The sequence below is a fragment of the Acomys russatus genome, chromosome 25 (genome assembly GCF_903995435.1).
Source record: "Acomys russatus chromosome 25, mAcoRus1.1, whole genome shotgun sequence".
Taxonomy (NCBI): domain Eukaryota; kingdom Metazoa; phylum Chordata; class Mammalia; order Rodentia; family Muridae; genus Acomys; species Acomys russatus.
Window position 1 is genome coordinate 32248469 of NC_067161.1, and position 19599 is coordinate 32268067.

General features: G+C 45.7%; 2 protein-coding genes across 2 annotated transcripts; one reads left to right on the top strand and one right to left on the bottom strand.

Moving 5' to 3' along the window:
• Positions 1–446: 446 nt before the first annotated feature.
• On the bottom strand, positions 447–3067 carry Prop1 (PROP paired-like homeobox 1). Its single transcript, XM_051167334.1, has 3 exons — positions 2959–3067; positions 1730–1953; positions 447–785 (listed from the first exon to the last, which is right to left on the bottom strand). The coding sequence occupies exons 1-3, from the start codon at positions 3065–3067 to the stop codon at positions 447–449; spliced, it is 672 nt and encodes a 223-aa protein (XP_051023291.1).
• Positions 3068–7031: 3964 nt separating this feature from the next.
• LOC127207893 (olfactory receptor 1361-like) lies at positions 7032–19375 on the top strand. The gene is made up of 3 exons (XM_051167266.1): positions 7032–7072; positions 9376–9506; positions 18417–19375. Exons 1-3 carry the CDS (start codon positions 7032–7034, stop codon positions 19364–19366), a joined length of 1122 nt encoding a protein of 373 aa, XP_051023223.1. The 3' UTR covers positions 19367–19375.
• Positions 19376–19599: the final 224 nt, after the last annotated feature.

Genomic DNA, 19599 nt, shown 5'->3' on the forward strand with positions numbered 1-19599 from the left:
AAAGGGAAGGAAATGATGAGGCTGATAAAACACACACACACACACACACACACACACACACACACACACACACACACACACGGCCAACATGCAGCATGTCTGCTGAACCGGAAGGGCAGTCAGGTGACTCCAGAGTGACTAGAGTAAGTTCAGCCACGGCGCAGGTTCTCCCACTGGGGTCTAATGAACGAAGCTTCAATTTCTTTTAATCCTCACTCACCAATAGCATCCATGGCCCATCAGCACTTCCCTCCTGTCATCTCCTACCAATTAGCCCTCCTCGGCCTGTCTGACAGCTCATCAGGATCTCTCCCTCCCTTCGTTTCCGTTTTCAATCTTGAACTGACCCTCACCGTGTTTCTAATTTCACCTCAGAAGGAAAGGAGAGTCCCCCAGTTATCTTGTGTTTTATGAGGCTTATGGGTAGAGGGGTGACTTATCACCACTTAGTTCCAGGACTTTGGTGTCTCGAGGCTCAGGGGAAACATGGGTGGGGGGGGGGGGCAGGGCAGATGACCAGCAGGGGTTGGGTGCAAGGTGGGGTACCAGTCCTCTGGCTGGGGAGGAAGAGCGAATGAGGCAGCTGTGGAGGGCTGGGAGGGGAGAGTGTGATTGTAGGGGTGAGGGAAGCAGGGTACCGGCGGAGGTGGTGTGGTGTAGGAGTAGGGGTAGGTAGGGGATTCTGGCAAGAAGCCAGAGAAGGTGGCAGGAGACAGATGGGCCAGCGGCTGAAGCAGGGACCGTTCTTGCTTCCTCTGCTTAGCTCTGCGGTTCTGGAACCAGACCTGAGAAGAAGGAAGAGAAGACACGTCAGCACGCCCTGTCCCGAGTGGGTGGTGATGTCTCATGCCTCCAAAGACGGGGGGAGTAAGCACCTGCCGTGTCACTTCAGAAAGGATAGCCCTTGCTTGCCCGAGTCAGGGTTGCTGAAGAAGTAGAATCCTCTCTCTTACTCCCAACCTGCATCCAACCCTCCCAGCTCTCACAACCTTGAGTAGGAAATGGTGACTTCCAATGGGTTAGATGCATCTGACATCATGACAGAAATAGGACTGAGAGTGAGGCTGAGAGATGGAGGAGACTGGGAAAGTAATATTGTTGAGCACTGGCTGGGTTTAAGAAAAGGTTTGTGGTTCAAGCTAGCTAACTCTAGGCTGAAGACATCAGGAATATGGGGCTTGTGGGAATGTAAGACTGTGGTCAGAGGTGAGATGGCACACGTGTGAGCAGTTAGGACTGCCTGTTTGTTGGTGTTTGTGTTAATATTCAAGGCTGGAGCCGGGCATGGTGGCTCATGCCTATAATCCCAGCACTCGGGAGGCAGAGGCAGGTGGATCGCTGTGAGTTCGAGGCCAGCCTGGTCTACAAAGCAGGTCCAGGACAGCCAAGGCTACACAGAGAGACCCTGTCTCGAAAAACAAAAAAACAAAACAAAACAAAATATTCAAGGCTGGGAGTGGGTGGGTGGGTCTTGACTTTGATTTTGCTTGTGTGGTGCTGGAGGGTCAGATCCAAAGCTTTGCTGGACGCCTGAGCTGTGGCTGTCCAGCTCTACATCCCATATCCATCGAGTTAGATGAGCTTAGATCTGCGGCCAGGCTATGTTGATGAAGCCTGTATTATCGTGAATATTTACATTAGGATTAAAAGCCCCGGTGGTTATGTCTGGACAGTCCCCCAAAGAGCTAGGAAAGTTTGTTTCTTCCCTGAGTACCTCAGGCATCCTCACCTGGATTCTGGCTTCACTGAGGCCAGTGTCTTGGGCAAGGCCTTCTCGGGCCCAGATGTCAGGATACTGGTTCCTCCCAAAGGCTGATTCCAGCTGTTCCAGCTGTGCTGGGTTGAAGGTGGTGCGATGGCGGCGCCGGGAGTGGGGACGGCCCCTCTGTGGGCAAAGCTTAGGCCTCCCCAGCCCTGTACCAGAGAATCTTTTATAAGACTCAGGACTCCTGTCTATACAGGGGGGATGGGGAGGGGGCCCACTTACTGATGGGATCCCCCCCAGCCATCCTTGGACCACTGTTGCAGGTCCCCATGTTCTGCTTAGCTCTCTCACATGACTCCCTGTTCCCACCAGAACTCTTTGAAAACAAAGGTCTCTGCCTCCAGCCTCTACCACCTGCTCTGGCTACACTCCCCCAGCTATGTGCCTCACTTGTGTGCAGACATACAACCCACAGGGCACCCCTTGAGCGTCTTCTCTTTGCTGACTACCAAGGACTTCTTTGCTTGCCACTCACAGCTTTCGTTTCCCACGCACCCACTTCATACATCTCTCAGTCTTCTCGCCCCGCGCACTGCTTAGGAGGGCGAAGTGTCCTCCCTCCCTTCCCCTCATCTGCAGACACTTTCTTCTCCCCTCAGGGATGAACTTTTTGAAGTGCCTTTTACCTCTGCCCTGGCCCTTCTACCAGCCCGCAGGAACTTGAGCTCGTGGGAAAGGCTTGCCTCTCTAGCCCAAAAGCTCCCTAAGCCCTCATATTAATTAGTCTAAGAGCCACTGGGGAAGAGAGAACACAGAGGGAAGAGGAGACACCTGGGAAGGTTGATGCAGAGGAAAGGAGGGGTCTTGAGTAGAGATACCCATCCCCAGGGGAAACCAAGGCTGTGGCTCCCCGCCTCTGAATCTAGTGTCTTCAGACAGGTACAGAGACTGCTCTCTCTGGAGGAAGACCCTGGCCCCTGCAGCTCCCTCCCTCTCTCCAAGAAGCACTAGGCTTCAGCACTGAGCAGGTGTCCTTCCACAGTCCCCTCAGTCAGTGGCCTCACTTCCCACCTGTAAAGCTGTCTCAGTTTCTAAGCCCCCCCCCCCCAAGCCTTACTTCCCCCAAGCTCCAACTCTGCTTTCCAACATCTCAAACTTCAGAGTGGAAGAACATTGCCCCAAGGCAGATGAGGCTTTGGGAGCCATGTCTGCTACCCCTTAAGAAGCCAAGCCCACACTGAGGATTCACTCACCTACTGTGGAGATCAGAGTCCCAGAAGCCGTGTGTGGCTCAGGCAGGGGTCGGCCACAGGCATGGCCCTTCCTTTGCTTTTCTTGCTGGTTCCTTCTTTGAGATTCCATGGCTACACACCTAGACCAAAGATGAGCTAGCCTGCTGTCCTCTGGTCTGTGACCCCCCTGTAGTCCTTCTCTTCTGTCTTGTCTTTTGACCTCTCTCCTCCGTTTCTTCTGTTTCTTCCTTCTAGCTTTTCTGAGTTCCTCCCTCTCCACACCTCTCTCTCTCTTAGCTAGATACCTGTCTAGTCACTGTTTCCCCCCTTTTCCTAATTCTTGATCCTTCCTCTGGATTTGCTTGGCGCTCTCTCTCTCTCTCTCTCTCTCTCTCTCTCTCTCTCTCTCTCTCTCTCTCACATGCTGATCTGTTTTCTCTTAGCCACCTACTTTCTCACGCTCCCTTTCTTTCTCCCTTAGTCTTGGAGAAGCGACCTCCTCCTGGCCCCATGGGCCTGTCCAATCATTTCTTGGTCACCAGAGCCCCCTGGCTTGCGGGGAGGATCACAAGCCAGATGAGCTGAGGTGAGGTGCTCTGCCAGAGGGGTCCAGGGGCTGAGGCCAAGAGCTCATATTCCCAGGGGACCAGATTCTTTTGTCCTATTAAATCCCCCTTCTGGGAGCAGGCAGGGGACAGAGGGGAAAAGACATTTCTACTAAGACACCCCTTCTCTGAGCCCCACTGTAGGGAGGGGGAAATGGAGAGGAGAACACACAGGACCTGGAACAAGGCGTGATATCCCAACATATTTGCAGGCAACTCTGAGGATGAAAAATCATCCCAAGTGCATGCTAGTCCTCCTGGATACCTTGACACTCGAGGACAGTAGAACCCCCCAGGACACACTGAAGCCCAAGGACCTTCAAGCACCACAAGGTGATCTCACACACCTCCATAACATCCTAGCATTGGGATCCCTTGGCTTCCTTACCCAAGCCCACCCCTTAATCCACTCAGCCAGGAATGAGTGCCCTCACTCCCATAAGTCTCCAGACACCAGAGTTCTCAGATGCTTTCTGAGCTCCTCATTCAATTTTCACCTCCTCACTCATCCAGAGCTCTCAGGGTATCACAACCTGTTGAGGTGACCTCGATCCTCCAGAGCATCTCAGTTCCAAGTTTGTCCCGTCCCACCCAGCCCTCAGGTCTCGCCTCAAAATAAATGAGGTTCCCAGACTCTGCCATTATGATTCTTCAAGGAAGGCCCGACACTTAGATTCTCTGAGAGCTCAGAACAAGCTCAGGGCCCCAAGTCAGGTCTCTTGATATGATTTTGACTGTGAAAGCCTGTCCTGGTATCCTTAGGACATCCTGATCTTTTAAGGACACACACTAACTGATGACACATGGACTCTTCAGAACTCACTGTCACTATGGGCAACCTGACTCTCAAGGTCAGACTAACTCCTCAGACACATCCCTTAGAACCATAATGACTGCTCAAAACAGGATAACCATCAAGGTCTTTTTAAAAGATCAATTAACTTGTTATCATTAATATTTATATGTGTAATTATATTATTTATACATGCCAATGCCACAGCTTATGCATGGAGGTCAGAGGACATTTTGTGGGGAGCGGGTTCTCTCCTTTCAACATACAAGTTTCAGGGATCAACTTCAGGCCTTCTGGTTCAGCAACAAGTGCCCTGTCCCACTGAGCCACCTCACAGATCTCAGGGTTAAGATCCTCAGGGTCTTAACACTCACAATATGGTCTGCAGGGCAGCAGCACACAGGAGCTTGTTAGGGTCAAAATCTTGGCCTCACCTTTCTACTGCAACGGAACCCATGACCTAACAAGATTCATAGTAGACCTGAGTGGACACTTAGCTCCTTCAAAGAGCACTTAGTCCCACTGAGCCTTGTCCCCTAGTTCGAATCCTGCTACAGGAGCTGCCCCACCCACTTTAGTTAGTGGAAGGACACTTGTGGATTTCGATGAGTGGTCTCATGATTGAGAATGTGAACCTTCACTCCCCTCACATCTTAGATACTTTGTGGAGACGGAGGCTACATTTCCACTGTCATTAAGTTAAAAAAAAATTACTTTCAAAAATGGTTTGGCGGTATAAAGATTCTAATTAAAAAGGAATCCAATATAGATCATAAGGCAATAAAGAAGGCTTTAAAAGTCCACAGATGCCAACTCCAAGAAAAGAACACGCTTTATAGGGGCTGGAGAGATGGCTCAGCAGTCAAGTCCCTTGCAGAGGACCAGATTTGATCCCCAACACCCACGTGGCAGCTCACAATCATCTATAACTTCTGTTCCAGGGGATCTGATGCTTTTCTCTGACCCATACAGGTACCAGGGATGCACGTGGTACACACAGAAATACATGCAGCCAAAGCGCCCATACACATAAGGATTAAAATAAAACAAACCTTAGAAATACGTTTTATAATTTAAAAAAAAGTATGTACCAGGGAATTACTAACTCAGCCTTTCCTGTTTCCTTGGAAAACCCAGAATGAAATGCAAAAACCTTCTCCACTTTTCCTCTAGAAGCTTCTGGTTTTCTGAGTCTGGGATAGGTGAACTGTTACAGAGATTAAGACACAGAATCCACTCTCTGTTTCCAGTCATTATTTTCTTAGTATAAATTAGTAAACCGAACCTTAATCCCGAAGGCTTAAGGGCTATTCAGAAGAAAGTCAAGGCAATTACCAGAGTGTACAGAGCAAAGCCGCTGTGACGTCCTTGATGTTCAGTTTCATCAGCTTTATAAAGGACACGGGGCAGGGGACCAGGTACACTGTGTGTGTGATATGGGTCCCAGAGGACTCAGGACAGGAACAGTGTCTGGTAGGAGCTTGCCACAGGAGACTGAGTGGAGCCGGCCACATATCACAGGCCTGGAAGAGAAGTCAGGCCCGTTGTCTTGCTTAATGATCAGCAGCTGGATTTCTGGCAGAAGGGGGTTTCTGAGAGGAGTGGGGCCTGGCAGGGAGGACCTAAGGACAGGCATCTAGAAGGCAAACTTCCCCTACTGTGAAAAGGAGCTGACTGTCACCAGAGCAGCAGAGGCCAAACTAGGGTTCCACCTGCCAGAAAGAAGACTGCTTCTTCATCAGGGACCACCCCCCAACCTTTGCAAGGAGCTGCTTTGAATCCCGCAGAGAAGACCAAGACCAATTTAGCTCCGAGTCTGAGACACTTTCCTTAATTTCAGTATGGCTACTGTATGGCACCATGACTGCACCCTCCAAGAACTTAAACCAAAGGATACGCTCCAAAAAGTGGATATTCATGTGACATTGACTGGTTTCATAAATGTGTACCTGATAAAACTAAACAAATACTGGATATATTGTGGAATCATAGTTGTATGAAATGATAAAAACACACAGGGCTGAGAACACGGCTCAGTTGGAAGGACTCTTGCCTTGCATTTATGAAGCCCTGGGTTCGAATCCCAGCACCGTAAAAACCAGGTGTGGTGCTCACCCCTATAATCCCAGTCCTGGAGAATGGGTGGGGGGGCAGGGTAATCAGCAGCTCTAGGTCACCCTTGGCTCTCTATGGAGTGAGTCTGAGAACAGCCTAGACTATGTGAGATCCTGCCCCAAACTGTAAAAGATAAAAAGTTCTGATACCCTGAAATTGGACTTTGTTTGTTTCCTGCATCTTCTTTCTTAGATGGAAAAACAAACTCAGAAAAAATTGCATGACCAGGCCCAAGTACCCAGTCTGAACACTGAACTGCTCTTTTCATCCCAAGGTACTCCATGTCCAGGGTGCAAGTGTACCTCTAATAAGGAGCTATGGGGGAGTCAGTCAGCCCTGGCAGCCCTCAACATTAGCAACCTGAATCACAACGCTCCATCCATCAAGGAACTCTCAGTGCCTAGGGAAGGTGGGTCTATTTATTGGCTCCCACTCTTCTGACTGACCCAGGAAAGCCCCAGTGACTTACAAAAGTGTTCTCTGGCAAGAAAAAGGCCCCTCAAGTTCTCAGGCTCAGCTGTGAATTTTCATAGTCCAGGCTTAAGCAGAGAGTCGGCAGAAATGGCAGAAACGAAGGGTCTATGAAGACATTGGACAGCAGCAGTGAGAGGGCCTGGGGAAGGTAAGAGGCCACCGTGTCTGGTGGCAGCATACACGCTCACACAAACGCATGGATAATAGTGGGAGACCCGCCCACCCAGTCCCCCTGCATCTAATCAAGTTCAAGGGCGCACGGGGGGGGGGGGCGGGGGGCAGGATGTCTGTTGACATACTGTGCACCAACGTTCCATGCTTTGCTGCGGATTGGTACAAGCTCACTTCCAAGAAGGAAAGAAAAAGGAAGCACTGGGAAGGGATTAGAGAGCACGTGTGGGATTCTGAAATGCTTGGCCAGAAGCTCAGATCCAAGAGCCACCCTTTCTCACCCCAAAAGGCAGACAATCTGCCAGATGTCTAGACTCCCAAGCCTGCTCTCATCTCTACCGTATGTCTACCCACTGTTCTCTATGACTGTACAGCAATGTATCTTAAGCGAGGCTACTTAGATGCCATGCTGAGTTTTTAGTTTTTTGAGACAGGGTCTCTCTGTGTAGCCTTGGCTGTCCTGGACTCACTTTGTAGACCAGGCTGGCCTCGGACTCACAGTGATCCACCTGCCTCTGCCTCCTGAGTGCTGGGATTAAAGGTGTGCGCCACCATGCCCAGCTTGAGAGAAGCAGTCTTAATGCTCAAGCTCCCTGAGGCAGCTGTGCCAGACACCGTTTCTTATTTGGTGCATGGAAGCAGCCACCAACATATTTAAGTGACATAAACCAAATGTCATCACGCCGAGGGCTGGTTGCAGCTCCCACTCCCTAGGAGAAAGCTGCAGGGGACAACAAAAAGTCAGAGCCTGTCCAGAGCAAGAAGGACTCGGTACACTATGGCCATCTGACTAGGGTTTCAGGGTCAGCTGGGGCTGAAGGCATGAAGTGACTAACTGATCTGTCAGCTCCTTTCATGAAGCATGCAGGCCAGACCCCATCATTGTTAGCCACAGGACATCAATGAAGCGCTCTTGCTCAGTCAATTCAAGCATTCTGAAGTTTCTATCCGTTCTTGGCTTGGGAGTGGGCAGTGGGAGGCCAGGGGGAGCCTTGGACCTCCTCTGCTTCCCTCATTCACAGCACCTTTTTTTTTCTGAGAAGGTAAAGCAAGGAAGCAGGCAGGGAGCCCAGCTGTCAATCCTCCCAGGCTGCTGGGGGAAGCTGTCCCTCCTTTATGGCTGCTTACAGATTTCTGGGGGGTGTCACGTCCTTACTGTGGCCAGAATACAAAGGCTGACTGCTCTCATGGGTTCTAATAATTAGTTTTCTTATGGTTTGTTTCGTGTCAGGAATCCTAGGGATTGTTAAGATGACAGTGGCCACTGTGTCTTTGAATAGGAAGACCACCAATAGGAGAAGGAGACCACAGTGAGGCGAGACGTACACATCGAGATGGGTTTTCTTTCTTTATTTTTAAGCATTTTAATTTATTACAGTTTATTCAGATTACATCCCAATTGTTATCCCCTCACTTGTATCTTCCCATTCCCACCCTCCCCCCCTCTTCCACCCTATTCCCCTCCCCTAGACCTCTGACAGAAGGGGACCTCCTCCCCCACCATATGACCACAGCCTATCAGGTGTCAGGTGGATAGCCTGCTTGACAGGGATTTTCTTATTCCCTGAATGGATGGGAACTTTCATACATTGGAGAGGATACAGGTGTATGAAACAATGCTTGCTACATGTGAATGGCATGATAGAGGTCAGGCCACCCATGGTGATCAAGCTGTGATGTCATTGATAATCATAGAATCATACACTTTTATCTATATTTATCATCTATCTATCTATCTATCTATCTTCTACTTACTATCTATTATCTATCTATCATATATATATATATATATATATATATATATATATATATAATATATATCTATATATATATATATATATATATATATGAGACTGAGGCCCAGGAGAGTTATTTTTACTTACCCAATGTGATGCCCAGGTGTATCTTTAAGGGTAAGCCTCGCAGCCAACACTGTGATTTGGAACTGTTCATCATGTGGGAAAACTCATTGTATGTGCCAGATTTTCATCAGCATTTAGTGAAGTATGAACTCAACTGTATTAGATCAAATATGATTAAAAATTATGAAAACTAACTAGCTACTTATTTCACCAAAATGCAACACCATAGGATTGACTAAAGTGAGTTAATTTTCAAACAACAGCAAAATAAATTACCACAAAAATTTCCTTGAGGGCTGTTTATAACTGAAGTTTATCAACTGGCTACAAAAGCCTCTCGCAAGAGTGCGCCCTCTACTGGAGGGGTGAAGAAACCTCATCGTTACAGGCCTGGTACTGTGATACTCCGTGAAATCAGATGCTATCAGAAGTCCACTGAACTTCTCATTTGCAAGCTCCCCTTCCAGCGTCTGGTGCGAGAAATTGCTCAGGACTTCAAAAGAGATCTGCGCTTCCAGAGTGCAGCTATTGGTGCTTTGCAGGAGGCAAGTGAGGCCTATCTAGTTGGCCTTTTTGAAGACACCAACCTGTGTGCTATCTATGCCAAACGTGTAACAAATATTCCAAAAGATATCCAGCTAGCACGCCGCATACGCGGAAAACGTGCTTAAGAGTCCACTATGAGGGGAAACATTTCATTCTCAAAAAAAAATTTTTTTTTTCCTCTTCCTGTTATCAGTAGTTCTGAATGTTAGATATTTTTTCCATGGGGTCAAAAGGTACCTAAGTATATGATTGAGAGTGGAAAAATAGGGGACAGAAATCAGGTATTGGCAGTTTTCCATTTTCATTTGTGTGTGAATATTTTTTTTAAAGATTTATTTATTTATTACTTATACAATATCCTGCCTGCATGTATGCCAGCAGGCCAGAAGAGGGCACCAGATCTCGTTGTAGATGATTCTGAGCCACCATGTGGTTGCTGGGAATTGAACTCAGGACCTCTGGAAGAGCAGACAGTGCTCCTAACCTCTGAGCCATCTCTCCAGCCCCATGTGTGTGGATTTTTAATATAAATGCAAGATGTAAAGCATTAATGCAAGCAAAATGTTTCAGTGAACACATTTCAACAGTTCAACTTTATAAGAATTATAAATAAACCTGCTAAAAATTTCTGGACAATGCCAGCATTTGGATTTTTTAAAAATAAGTACATTTCTTATTGACGGCAACTGAATGGTGTCTGTAGCATTTTTATCATGCAGCAGACTCCATCCATTCACTACACTTTTCTAACTGAGTTGTCCTACGTACAAGTACATGTTTTTAATGTTGTCTGTCTTCTGTGCTGTTCCTGTAAGTTTGCTATTAAAATACATTAAACTATAAAAAAAATAACTGAAGTTTATATATTTTTAAACATACTACAATATGGTTGCAATCAAACTACAGAATGGCCAAAGCTTCTGTAGCCTAGAATTGAAAGTCTAGTTGCAGCCACTGGGGCAGAATGGTGGACCAGGGATTCCCAGAGGTTCATCTTTCACATAAGATAGTAACACAGAAAGCAGCCTCATACTTATTTCCGAATTTGGGTTTAGGTTGGCCAGTTATAACAACTGGAAAGGTCTTCATGAGGGCAGAGTCCACATCCTTGAGAACCACCAGCCTTCCCTGGTCACCAGCTCCACTGTGACTGTGGGGAGCACCACTTCCATTTCAGAGGGCCCCATGGAGTGTTTTTTCTAATGAAACTTGTGTCTGAGTGATTTGGTTGATTTAGCAGAACTCTGAGGGAATGGCAGAGGTGTACATTTTTTCTTTTTTGCAGTTAAAAAAAAAATTTAGTTATTCGTTTTACATTTCTCTTCTTGCCTTCAGCTCCCTGTCCTGCAGAGGTGCACTTTGATTACAGCCATCTAGGCTGCAGTGGCTTCCACCAATGTCTTTGTAGGAGATCCCAGGGGGCTTCTGTAAGAAGTAAGTCACTATGGCCCATTTTCAGTCTGAGGAATGTTCAGGGTCCATCAACAAGTTACAGATGACTGAAGACACTAGCCCCTTGCCTTTTTACCTGGCATCCTTTTGCCTGGGTGCTTTTTAGTTCAACTCAGGGTTGAAAAGGTGTAGACAGTACTGAGTCCACATATCAGAAAAGGGGAGAGTATCAGGTTCCAGGAAGACTCTGGGATGGGGACTATGATAGACAGGCAGGAGCCCGGTGTCAGTTTGCAGACTCCAGCCAATGAGGAGTTGGCGGAAGTGTGACTAAGAATGTAAACAACAGGAGCAAAATATAGGGCTAAGCTTATCTAAGATGGATACTAAATGTTCTGTCTTCTGAAATGTGCTTCCCAGGAGAAGTAATGTCCACAGCTCTACTCCTACACAGCATTGGAGTAGAAATACCAGCCAATGCAATAAGGCAAGAAAAGATACATAGACTAAAAGAAAAAAAAAATGAAGCTCATCCTGACTTCTTTTTGTTAAATACCACAAAAAAAAAAAAAAAAAAAAAGAAAGAAAAAAAAAAGAAAAGAAAGAAACAAAAAACCAAACACAAACTTTACCAAATATCTAATTCTGTGGTTAGGATGGTTTTCTGTTTAGTTTCTGTTGCTGTTATAAACACCATGACTAAAAGCAGCTCGAAGGAAAAAGAGTGTGTTTTATCTGACAGGTCAGAGTCCATCATCAGAAAATGCTAAGGCAGGAAGGCACCTGGAGCCAAAAAGGAAGAAGGGGCCACAGAGGACAGCCACCTGTAGCTTGCTCAGCCTGCACAGGCCCACCTGCCTGGACCTGGTGTTGCCCACAGTACCTCTGAGCAGTTGGGAAGATGTCATACAGACATGCTCACAGCTCGTTGTGATCTGGGCAATTCTTCTGTTGAGGTTTCCCCTTCCCAGGTGATTCTGGGTGGTGTTGAGTGACAGCTGAATCTGGCTATACCAGAAGGTGGAAGGATGTCAAAATTCAAAACTCAGCATCTTGTATATAGCAATGTTGAACAACTGGAAATCCACAGTTTCTTTTTTCCTTTTTTAAAATTATATTTCTCTTTTACATATATACAGCAAGAAGAACAAGTAAACAATCAGGAATTGTTTTGGCTATGTGTATTTGGCAATCTTGAAGAAAACATCTTTCTCATCTTCGTGCACCTAAAATTATGAATTTAAATCAATATCTATTATATTTCATCTCTATTAATGTAAAGCATCTATCTAGACCTAAAAACATTTTAACCCCTAAACAACTAAGCTTAATTGTAAGACTAAACTATCTGGTCTTCAACCCCATCAGAACCTTGAGAAGGAATAAAACTTAATTACCTGAGTAAACAGGAAGTGCAGGTTAGCAGCTTCCAAAATGAAAAAAATGACAGAAGCAGTTTGCTGCCTGAACAGTCACCCAAAACTCTCTATAAGGTTGGAGCATCATCTTCATCCTTCTGGGCCAATATACCTGATAGACATATTTGTGAGACAGGAACTATTGAGGACTTTCTTACCCCATCTTGGCAGAGTTTGGCCATTGGCTTTGCCTGCATCTAAGCTTGCCCATTTTAAGGCAGAATTCTGTCTGTGGCAGAAATAAGGACATTTTTGCCCAGTGGCTGGTTTGCCACATTTGAAGCCATCTCCATAAGGAGGTTCTTTGATGCTCATCATCTTCTTTGAGGTAGGCTGGGTGTTAACCTGCCAGGAGTTAACCTGTCCTGTTGTCAAAGAGTCTTTAGAATAATAAAAACGTCTTTAAATGTCATGTTCTGTAGGTCTCTGAGGCTTTTGAAGGCCTTATCTAGCTATTTTACCTTATCTATCTAGAATCACACCTATCTGTTAAACCTAGGATGTATATTCTTGTGATAAAGATAGACTAGTAATTATAGACTAGTAATTGACATGACCACGATTTGATCAACTAACAATTAGCTTGTATTACTTAATTATCCTAAACAACCTGCAATAGCACTTTCAAAGTATATGAAGTAAACCTTGTATAATTGAGTTGTATGTGCACAATTCCTCATATTAGAGTGGAAATATATATAATGTGTGTGAAGATTAATCCTAAATTTGAATTCTATACTAATGTATTAAACTTATTTTACATCAACATACAAAATTCTATACCAATGAATTAAAAATAACCTGATTTGTCAGTAACAAGGCCTTAAGTTGAGGAGTAGATTCAATAATCTAGTTTTTGTCCTATCATCCCTATATATTTCTATATCCTCTTCTTTCTTTTCAGGTCCTATCTCCTTACCTCCAAAAGAAAGATAAAGGAAAAGAGAGACACCTCTGAGTCCAACCTCGTTTTCTCTCTGAATAAGACCAATAATAACTTATAACCAATTCCCAATGAAAACAGCCCAAGAGAACAAACAATCCATAGTTTCTTAAGTGATATTTTAATATAATAAGATCATTCGAGCTGGCATGTGGCACGAGCCTTTAATCTGCTCTTGGGAAGCGGATACACTGAATCTTTGGAGTTCAAGCCAATCTGGCCTACATAGCAAGTTCCAGGCCAGCCAAGTCTAAACAGTGACACTCTGCCTCAAAAAAGTACAATAGTTTAAAAAATATGAAATCTAAGATAATGCATTAAAGTCTATATTCCCCCCAACCGAAAAAAACAGAAACAAAACCAAAACCAACCAACCAAATAACAAACAACCTTGAAAAATGAAAAAAAAGGAGAAAGACTTGAAAACTCTTTACCTGCAGCAATCACTGGATCTCAAAACAACACAGATGTTTTCTGTGAGCCAAATCACATTTCACAGAAGAATTTGTTTTCAAGAGACTGACAAACTGATGTTACTTTTTCTGTGGGAAATGAACAAAAATTGCACCACAGATCGAAAAAGAAGAGGGCTGGAAGATTTCTCTCACTGCATCTCATGGCTTAGTATTATGCCACGGAAGGTTCACAGAGGCATCGACATACAGAGCAATGGGACATAGCTACTTCAGCCGTGTGTCCACACATGTGGCCAGGGGACACAAGGCAAAGTTGCCCAAGCAATTTAAACACATATATTTTCAACAGATAGTAATGACAAATAACCACATTAAAAAACACAGCTTAGCTTCACATCATATTCAAAATTAACTCAAAGCGAAACAGATATAAAAAGAAGTTGAAATGATACTCTTCAAGGAGAAAAAAATAGGAACACGTTTTTGTGATCTTAGGTTAGGCAAAAAGTATTGTAGCAAGAGCAACAAAAGTATGATTCAAAAACACTTTTTTGAATTATAAATCACCCCCCAAAATGTATCCCCTTCAGATATTTGTTTAAGCAAAGAGAGGACTATGGGGGAAGAGGGACGGGTCTGACAGCAGTGTAGAGGGAAGAGCGAGAGACGCTAACAGGAAGAAGGGCGAATGTCCTGTTTCCTTTCATGTGGACATAGATTTAAATATGTGTGTATATGTATGTATAACACACACACACACACACACACACACACACACACACACACACACACACACACACGTCCTGAAAGTAGATGAAGACTATTTGAAGAAGAGGAAATCATCAAGGAAGTAAGACAAAGACACGGAGGATGATAAGGGAGGTGGACATGAGCAAAGTGCAGTGATACATATTCTATCATACACACACACACACACACACACACACACACACACACACACACACACGCATGCATCTATACACATATATGTACGTATATGAAAACATCGGATGAAAGCCGTTATGTCACCAAAACTCAACATTAATAAAGCAAAACAATTAAAAACCTTCAAGGCAGAGAACGGGAAGAGCCTCTGCAGGCCCATTTCCCGAGTCCAGAAAGGATAAAAACAATGAACTCTTAGCACAAGCCCCTAATGAGGACTTCTGAGGACTCAGCCCAAGGGGGCACCCTGACTTGGCAGCCATCTTCATGAAAAGCTAGGTCTCAAGGGATGGAGACTCTCCTTATCAGTTTCCAACCATGCAAGCTTGACCAGACATGTTTCTCCAGTAAGGAGAGGCACTTCAGTTTCCTTTGACTTTGCATCCTCTAGGGTCAAGCACAGAGGCAACAGAGATGGGGATTCTGTGAAGGCCCTGACAGCTGTAGAGGAAGGCAGGTGAGAGGCTCAGGGCGCAGTGAGGTAGGGCACCTTCACCCCAACAATGGACTGATTCACATGGACTCAAGCATATAACATGATATTGAGAAAAATTAAGACAGACCTGCCGAGTTCCTCTGCATGGGACCAGTCTCAAAGGGGGAAAAGAAGGCCTGTTCTCCTTCATACATGCAAACTTTTTTCTGTCGAGGTGCACTGCCTGCTGGGAGTACAGCAAAGGCACATACAGGGTGGGGACAGAAAAGTGCAAAGTGCTAGACAGAGCACACAGCTGCCAGTAAGCTTGGCTACATGCTCAGGGACAAGAGCCGTACTTCTCTATATGCCCTGGGGTATCTCAGGCACACAAGGCAGCCTTATTTCATCTCTCATGTCCTTGGTTGTGCCCATTGTTTGTTCTCCTTTATTCTCTTTAGTGTCAATTATAGAGACTCTGAGTGGCCTCAGAGTCCGGCCACTTAGACATCCTGCCCAGCCCCACAGAAGGGTCTTGACTTGGACCTGAGCCCAGAGATTAAGCAGCTTTAACTTCATGACCTGGGATCCCAAACAGTGATGCAGATGTGCCAGGTGTCTCAGATAGATACACACTAGCTCAGCTCACAGGAGATAACGGACAAGAGCAGAGCCAATGTGTTGAAGTCACCGAAACTAAAAATCACCATTAAACGGAATAAGAGAAGCATCATCGCCTGGTGAGGAGGCTCAGGGTGGTGGCACAGAATTCTATTGCAGGGGGTACCCAAATAACATCCAGTCATTAAAAGGACCTAGGTACATGGTGTGCTGTAGTGTGTGACTCCAATGGAGGGCCGACTGGCTTGGGGGGGGGGGTTAAGCCATGAAATGACAATATATTGTCATTTTCCACAACTCAGCCTCCCACAGCCAATCATTACTTTACCAGAGGCACTGTAACAAGACCAGCCAGCCTAGTGGCAGTCCCACATGATGTTTCCAACACAAGACTCCTCTCCTGAAATCCTACTACTTTTTCTCTGTCTCTGACCCCACCATGGGATCTGTCCAGAAGACCAGACGCTAAAGTACATGAGACAAGTATGCTCCCATGAGTCTTGTGGTCACACATCACTCCCTTATCCCTCAAATTCCTTTAAAAATATCCTTAGAATGTTTGTTTGTATGTGAGAGTAAGTGTGCACGTGACAAGATACACATGTGGAGGTCATAGAACAACATGCAGGAGTGAGCTGGCTCTCTCCTTCCATCACGTGGGTCCTCTGATTGAACTCAGGTTGTCGGCCTTGACGGCAGGCGCTAAGCCTTCTCCCTGGCCCTCGTCCCTCAAATTAAAAGGGGCACGTTAGCCACACTCCACTGGGAACATTTTCCAGCTTTTTAAAAACACTCTCCACCGTATCTCAGGGCTGGGTGTTTGTCCTGGGTAGATCACTCCCCATCTCAGCACTTTGGCTGAATTTCCCTGGTGTGACTCACATCATTGCTTGAGTCACTCATTACCCGTAAGGTGTCTATGCCCTTGTCAGTCTTCTCAAAATGTTCACTAGGGCACCCTCTGCGCCAGCGGGTGGACTGTATCACACACAGCCATCTCTTCTGCTTTCCTTCCCCCAGGACTTTGGTCACCAAGAGACCAGCTCCCCTCTCTTCCTGTTTAAGCACCCTGAATCTTTACAAAGATGCAGCAGTCAAAGTTTTCATGTGCCCTCCCTGACTGTGCTGGCTTCTCAGTCCTGGAGTTTATTTTTAGATACTCCGGGTGAATTTGCTCTTTTTCAGTCTGTACAATCTTTCTTCCAATAGAAAAACACCCCAGTTGCTCCAGGTATCTGCCCTTCCTTCTGAGCGAAGGAAGGAGGAAGAATGCCCCTTACACAGCTCAGCTCATCCCCACAGAAGGATGGCAACTTAAGGGCAGGTAAGATGCTGAACAAAACCTTTTTTTTTTTTTTTTCCTTTCCTTGTCTCATGGTTCTGCAAAGATTTCGGTTTGTGAGAAAATTAGAAAAGCCACAGATAAGCTCCTCAGGATTCTAGTGTATGAGATCTAGAATTTACTTCTTGGCTAAAATTTCAACAAATGATAGCTATTCAAAGTGTAGCGTAAAGAAACGGCAGCAACAACTCTTCCACTGTTTTAAAGCAGTCTTTTTAAAAAAAAAAGATCCAAGCCCTTTTATTGTACTGTGATTAAAGATTTAAATTGTTTATTTTAACTACTACTACCACTACCATCCAAACAGTTAAGCTGTTCTTTTTAAAAATACATTTTTATTACAATTTCTTTACATTACATCTGCAGTGTAATCCCCTCGCTCTTCTCTTCCTGTTCCCATCCTCCCTCTTTTTTTTTTCATTTTATTATTTTATTCATATTACATCTCGATTGTTAGTCCTTCCCCTGTTTCCTCCCATTCTTCCCTCCCTCCCACTTCCCCCCTTCTCCCCTCCCCTATGTCTGTGATTGAGGGAGACCTCCTCCCCCTATATATGCTCTTAGAATATCGAGTCTCTTCTTGGTAACTTGCTATCCTTCCTCTGAGTGCTGCCAGGCCTCCCCATCCAGGGGACGTGGTCAGAAAAGGAGCACCAGAGTTCGTGTGAGAGTCAGATCTCACTCTCCACTCAACGGTGGAGAATATCATGATCGTCGGCTAGGTCTTGGTAGGGGTCCTCCCTCCTTTTTTTTTTCTTTTGGCCCCCGTTCTTCTCCCCTGACTGTTGGGGTTCTTTCCCTCCCATCCCCCACTGGTTGGCCACAGCCTATCAGGTCTCATCTGGGTAGCCTGCATCCCCTTCTTCTGTGCTCCCACAGGGCCTCTCCACCAAGGGGCAGTGATCAAATCGTAGGCACCAGAGTTCACGTCAGAGACCGCCCTCTCCCTCCCCTCTCCTTCTCCATGTGGAGAACGAGCTGTCCATCCACTATATCTGAACAGGGGGCCAAGATTCTGTCCTTGCAATGTCATTGTTTGTGCATCAGCTTGTGCAGGTAGCCCTGGGTCCGGATCTGCCAATCTAAACAATTACTTCTGTTGGCTCTGTGAATTTGAATAAATCATTTCATTGCCCCAAACGTCAGTCGTTGCACCTATAAAGTGGGATGTAATACCACAATTATTAGAGCAAGGAAAAATTTGCATAGGAAAGAACCTATACATGCGAACAGAAGTGAACAAGAACACAGCCACTGTAATCAAACCATAGTAGAGTTCACTAGGCTCTTCTGAAAAATTACTCACACCACTCAGTTTAGTAAGCTCTCAGCCAACAATTAAGCTCTTCCAAACTACATGATGTTTTTGTTTAAGAGTTGACATCCAATCTTACCTTGCAATGGAACTGTTTGACCCACAGATGTGGTCAGAGAGAACCAGACGACAGCCACAGAATTCCTCCTCCTGGGACTTGCTGGGCAGTCAGAGCAAGAAGAGGTCATCTTTGCAATGTTCCTAGGGATGTACATGGTCACCATCTCTGGGAACCTTCTCATCATCCTGGCCATCAGCTGTGACCCTCATCTCCACACGCCCATGTACTTCTTCCTGGCCAACCTCTCCGGGGTCGACATCTGCTTTTCCTCGGTCACCATCCCCAAGGCGCTGGTGAATCACGTGCTGGGGAGCAAGTCCATCTCTTACACGGAGTGTATGATTCAGATCTATTTCTTCATCACATTCATCAACATGGATGGCTTCCTCCTGAGTGTCATGGCCTATGACCGCTATGTGGCCATCTGTCACCCTCTCCATTACACCATGATGATGAGGCCCAGGCTCTGTGTCCTCCTGGTGGCCATATCATGGGTCATCACAAACCTGCATGCTCTCTTGCACACTCTCCTCATGGTTCGACTCAGGTTCTGTTCCCATAATGCAGTGCACCACTTCTTCTGTGACCCCTACCCTATCCTGAAGCTCTCTTGTTCTGACACCTTTGTCAATGACATCACAGCCTTCACTGTGGGTGGGCTGACTTCTGTCACACCATTCACATGTATCACTGTTTCCTATGCCTACATCCTCTCCAATGTACTGAAGTTTCCATCTATTCGGAGAATAAGGAAAGCCCTGTCCACGTGTGGGTCTCACCTCACCGTGGTCTGCCTCTTCTATGGGGCGATCCTGGGGGTCTATATGCACCCTTCAGCTACATATTCAGTACAGGACATGGTGACCACTGCCTTTTTCACAGTGGTGACACCCATGGTCAATCCTTTCATCTACAGCCTGAGGAATCACGACGTCAAAGGGGCCCTAAGGAAACTCATGTTTAGGAGACCCATTTTGTCAAGATTCTACGGGTAGAAAAGTTTAGAACAGAGAAGACTGAAAATGAAGCCACTGAGGCTGAGGTAAGTATAATATTCATTATTGTGTTTCTTACTAGTGCTTTGTGCTTATGTTATTGTCTTTAAATACCACACTGATGAACGCTCCTAACTATAAAATCTTGAATCTTTTGCCTATACAGAGAACAAATCCTACGGCCCTTATTTTAGAAATAAACACAAGATGGGCTTAGGAGGGTGCGTTTGTTG

What these genes read in the sequence shown, in the direction of transcription:
- Prop1 (XM_051167334.1), bottom strand. Translation starts at nt 3,067, where the DNA reads ATGGAATCTCAAAGAAGGAACCAGCAAGAAAAGCAAAGGAAGGGCCAT. An exon ending in GACTCTGATCTCCACAGTAG is followed by an intron (nt 1,954 to 2,958) that starts GTGAGTGAATCC and finishes CCCCCTGTATAG; the next exon opens with ACAGGAGTCCTGAGTCTTAT. An exon ending in TCAGTGAAGCCAGAATCCAG is followed by an intron (nt 786 to 1,729) that starts GTGAGGATGCCT and finishes CCTTCTTCTCAG; the next exon opens with GTCTGGTTCCAGAACCGCAG.
- LOC127207893 (XM_051167266.1), top strand. Translation starts at nt 7,032, where the DNA reads ATGAAGACATTGGACAGCAGCAGTGAGAGGGCCTGGGGAAG. An exon ending in AGTGAGAGGGCCTGGGGAAG is followed by an intron (nt 7,073 to 9,375) that starts GTAAGAGGCCAC and finishes CCGTGAAATCAG; the next exon opens with ATGCTATCAGAAGTCCACTG. An exon ending in TGGTGCTTTGCAGGAGGCAA is followed by an intron (nt 9,507 to 18,416) that starts GTGAGGCCTATC and finishes TTTGACCCACAG; the next exon opens with ATGTGGTCAGAGAGAACCAG.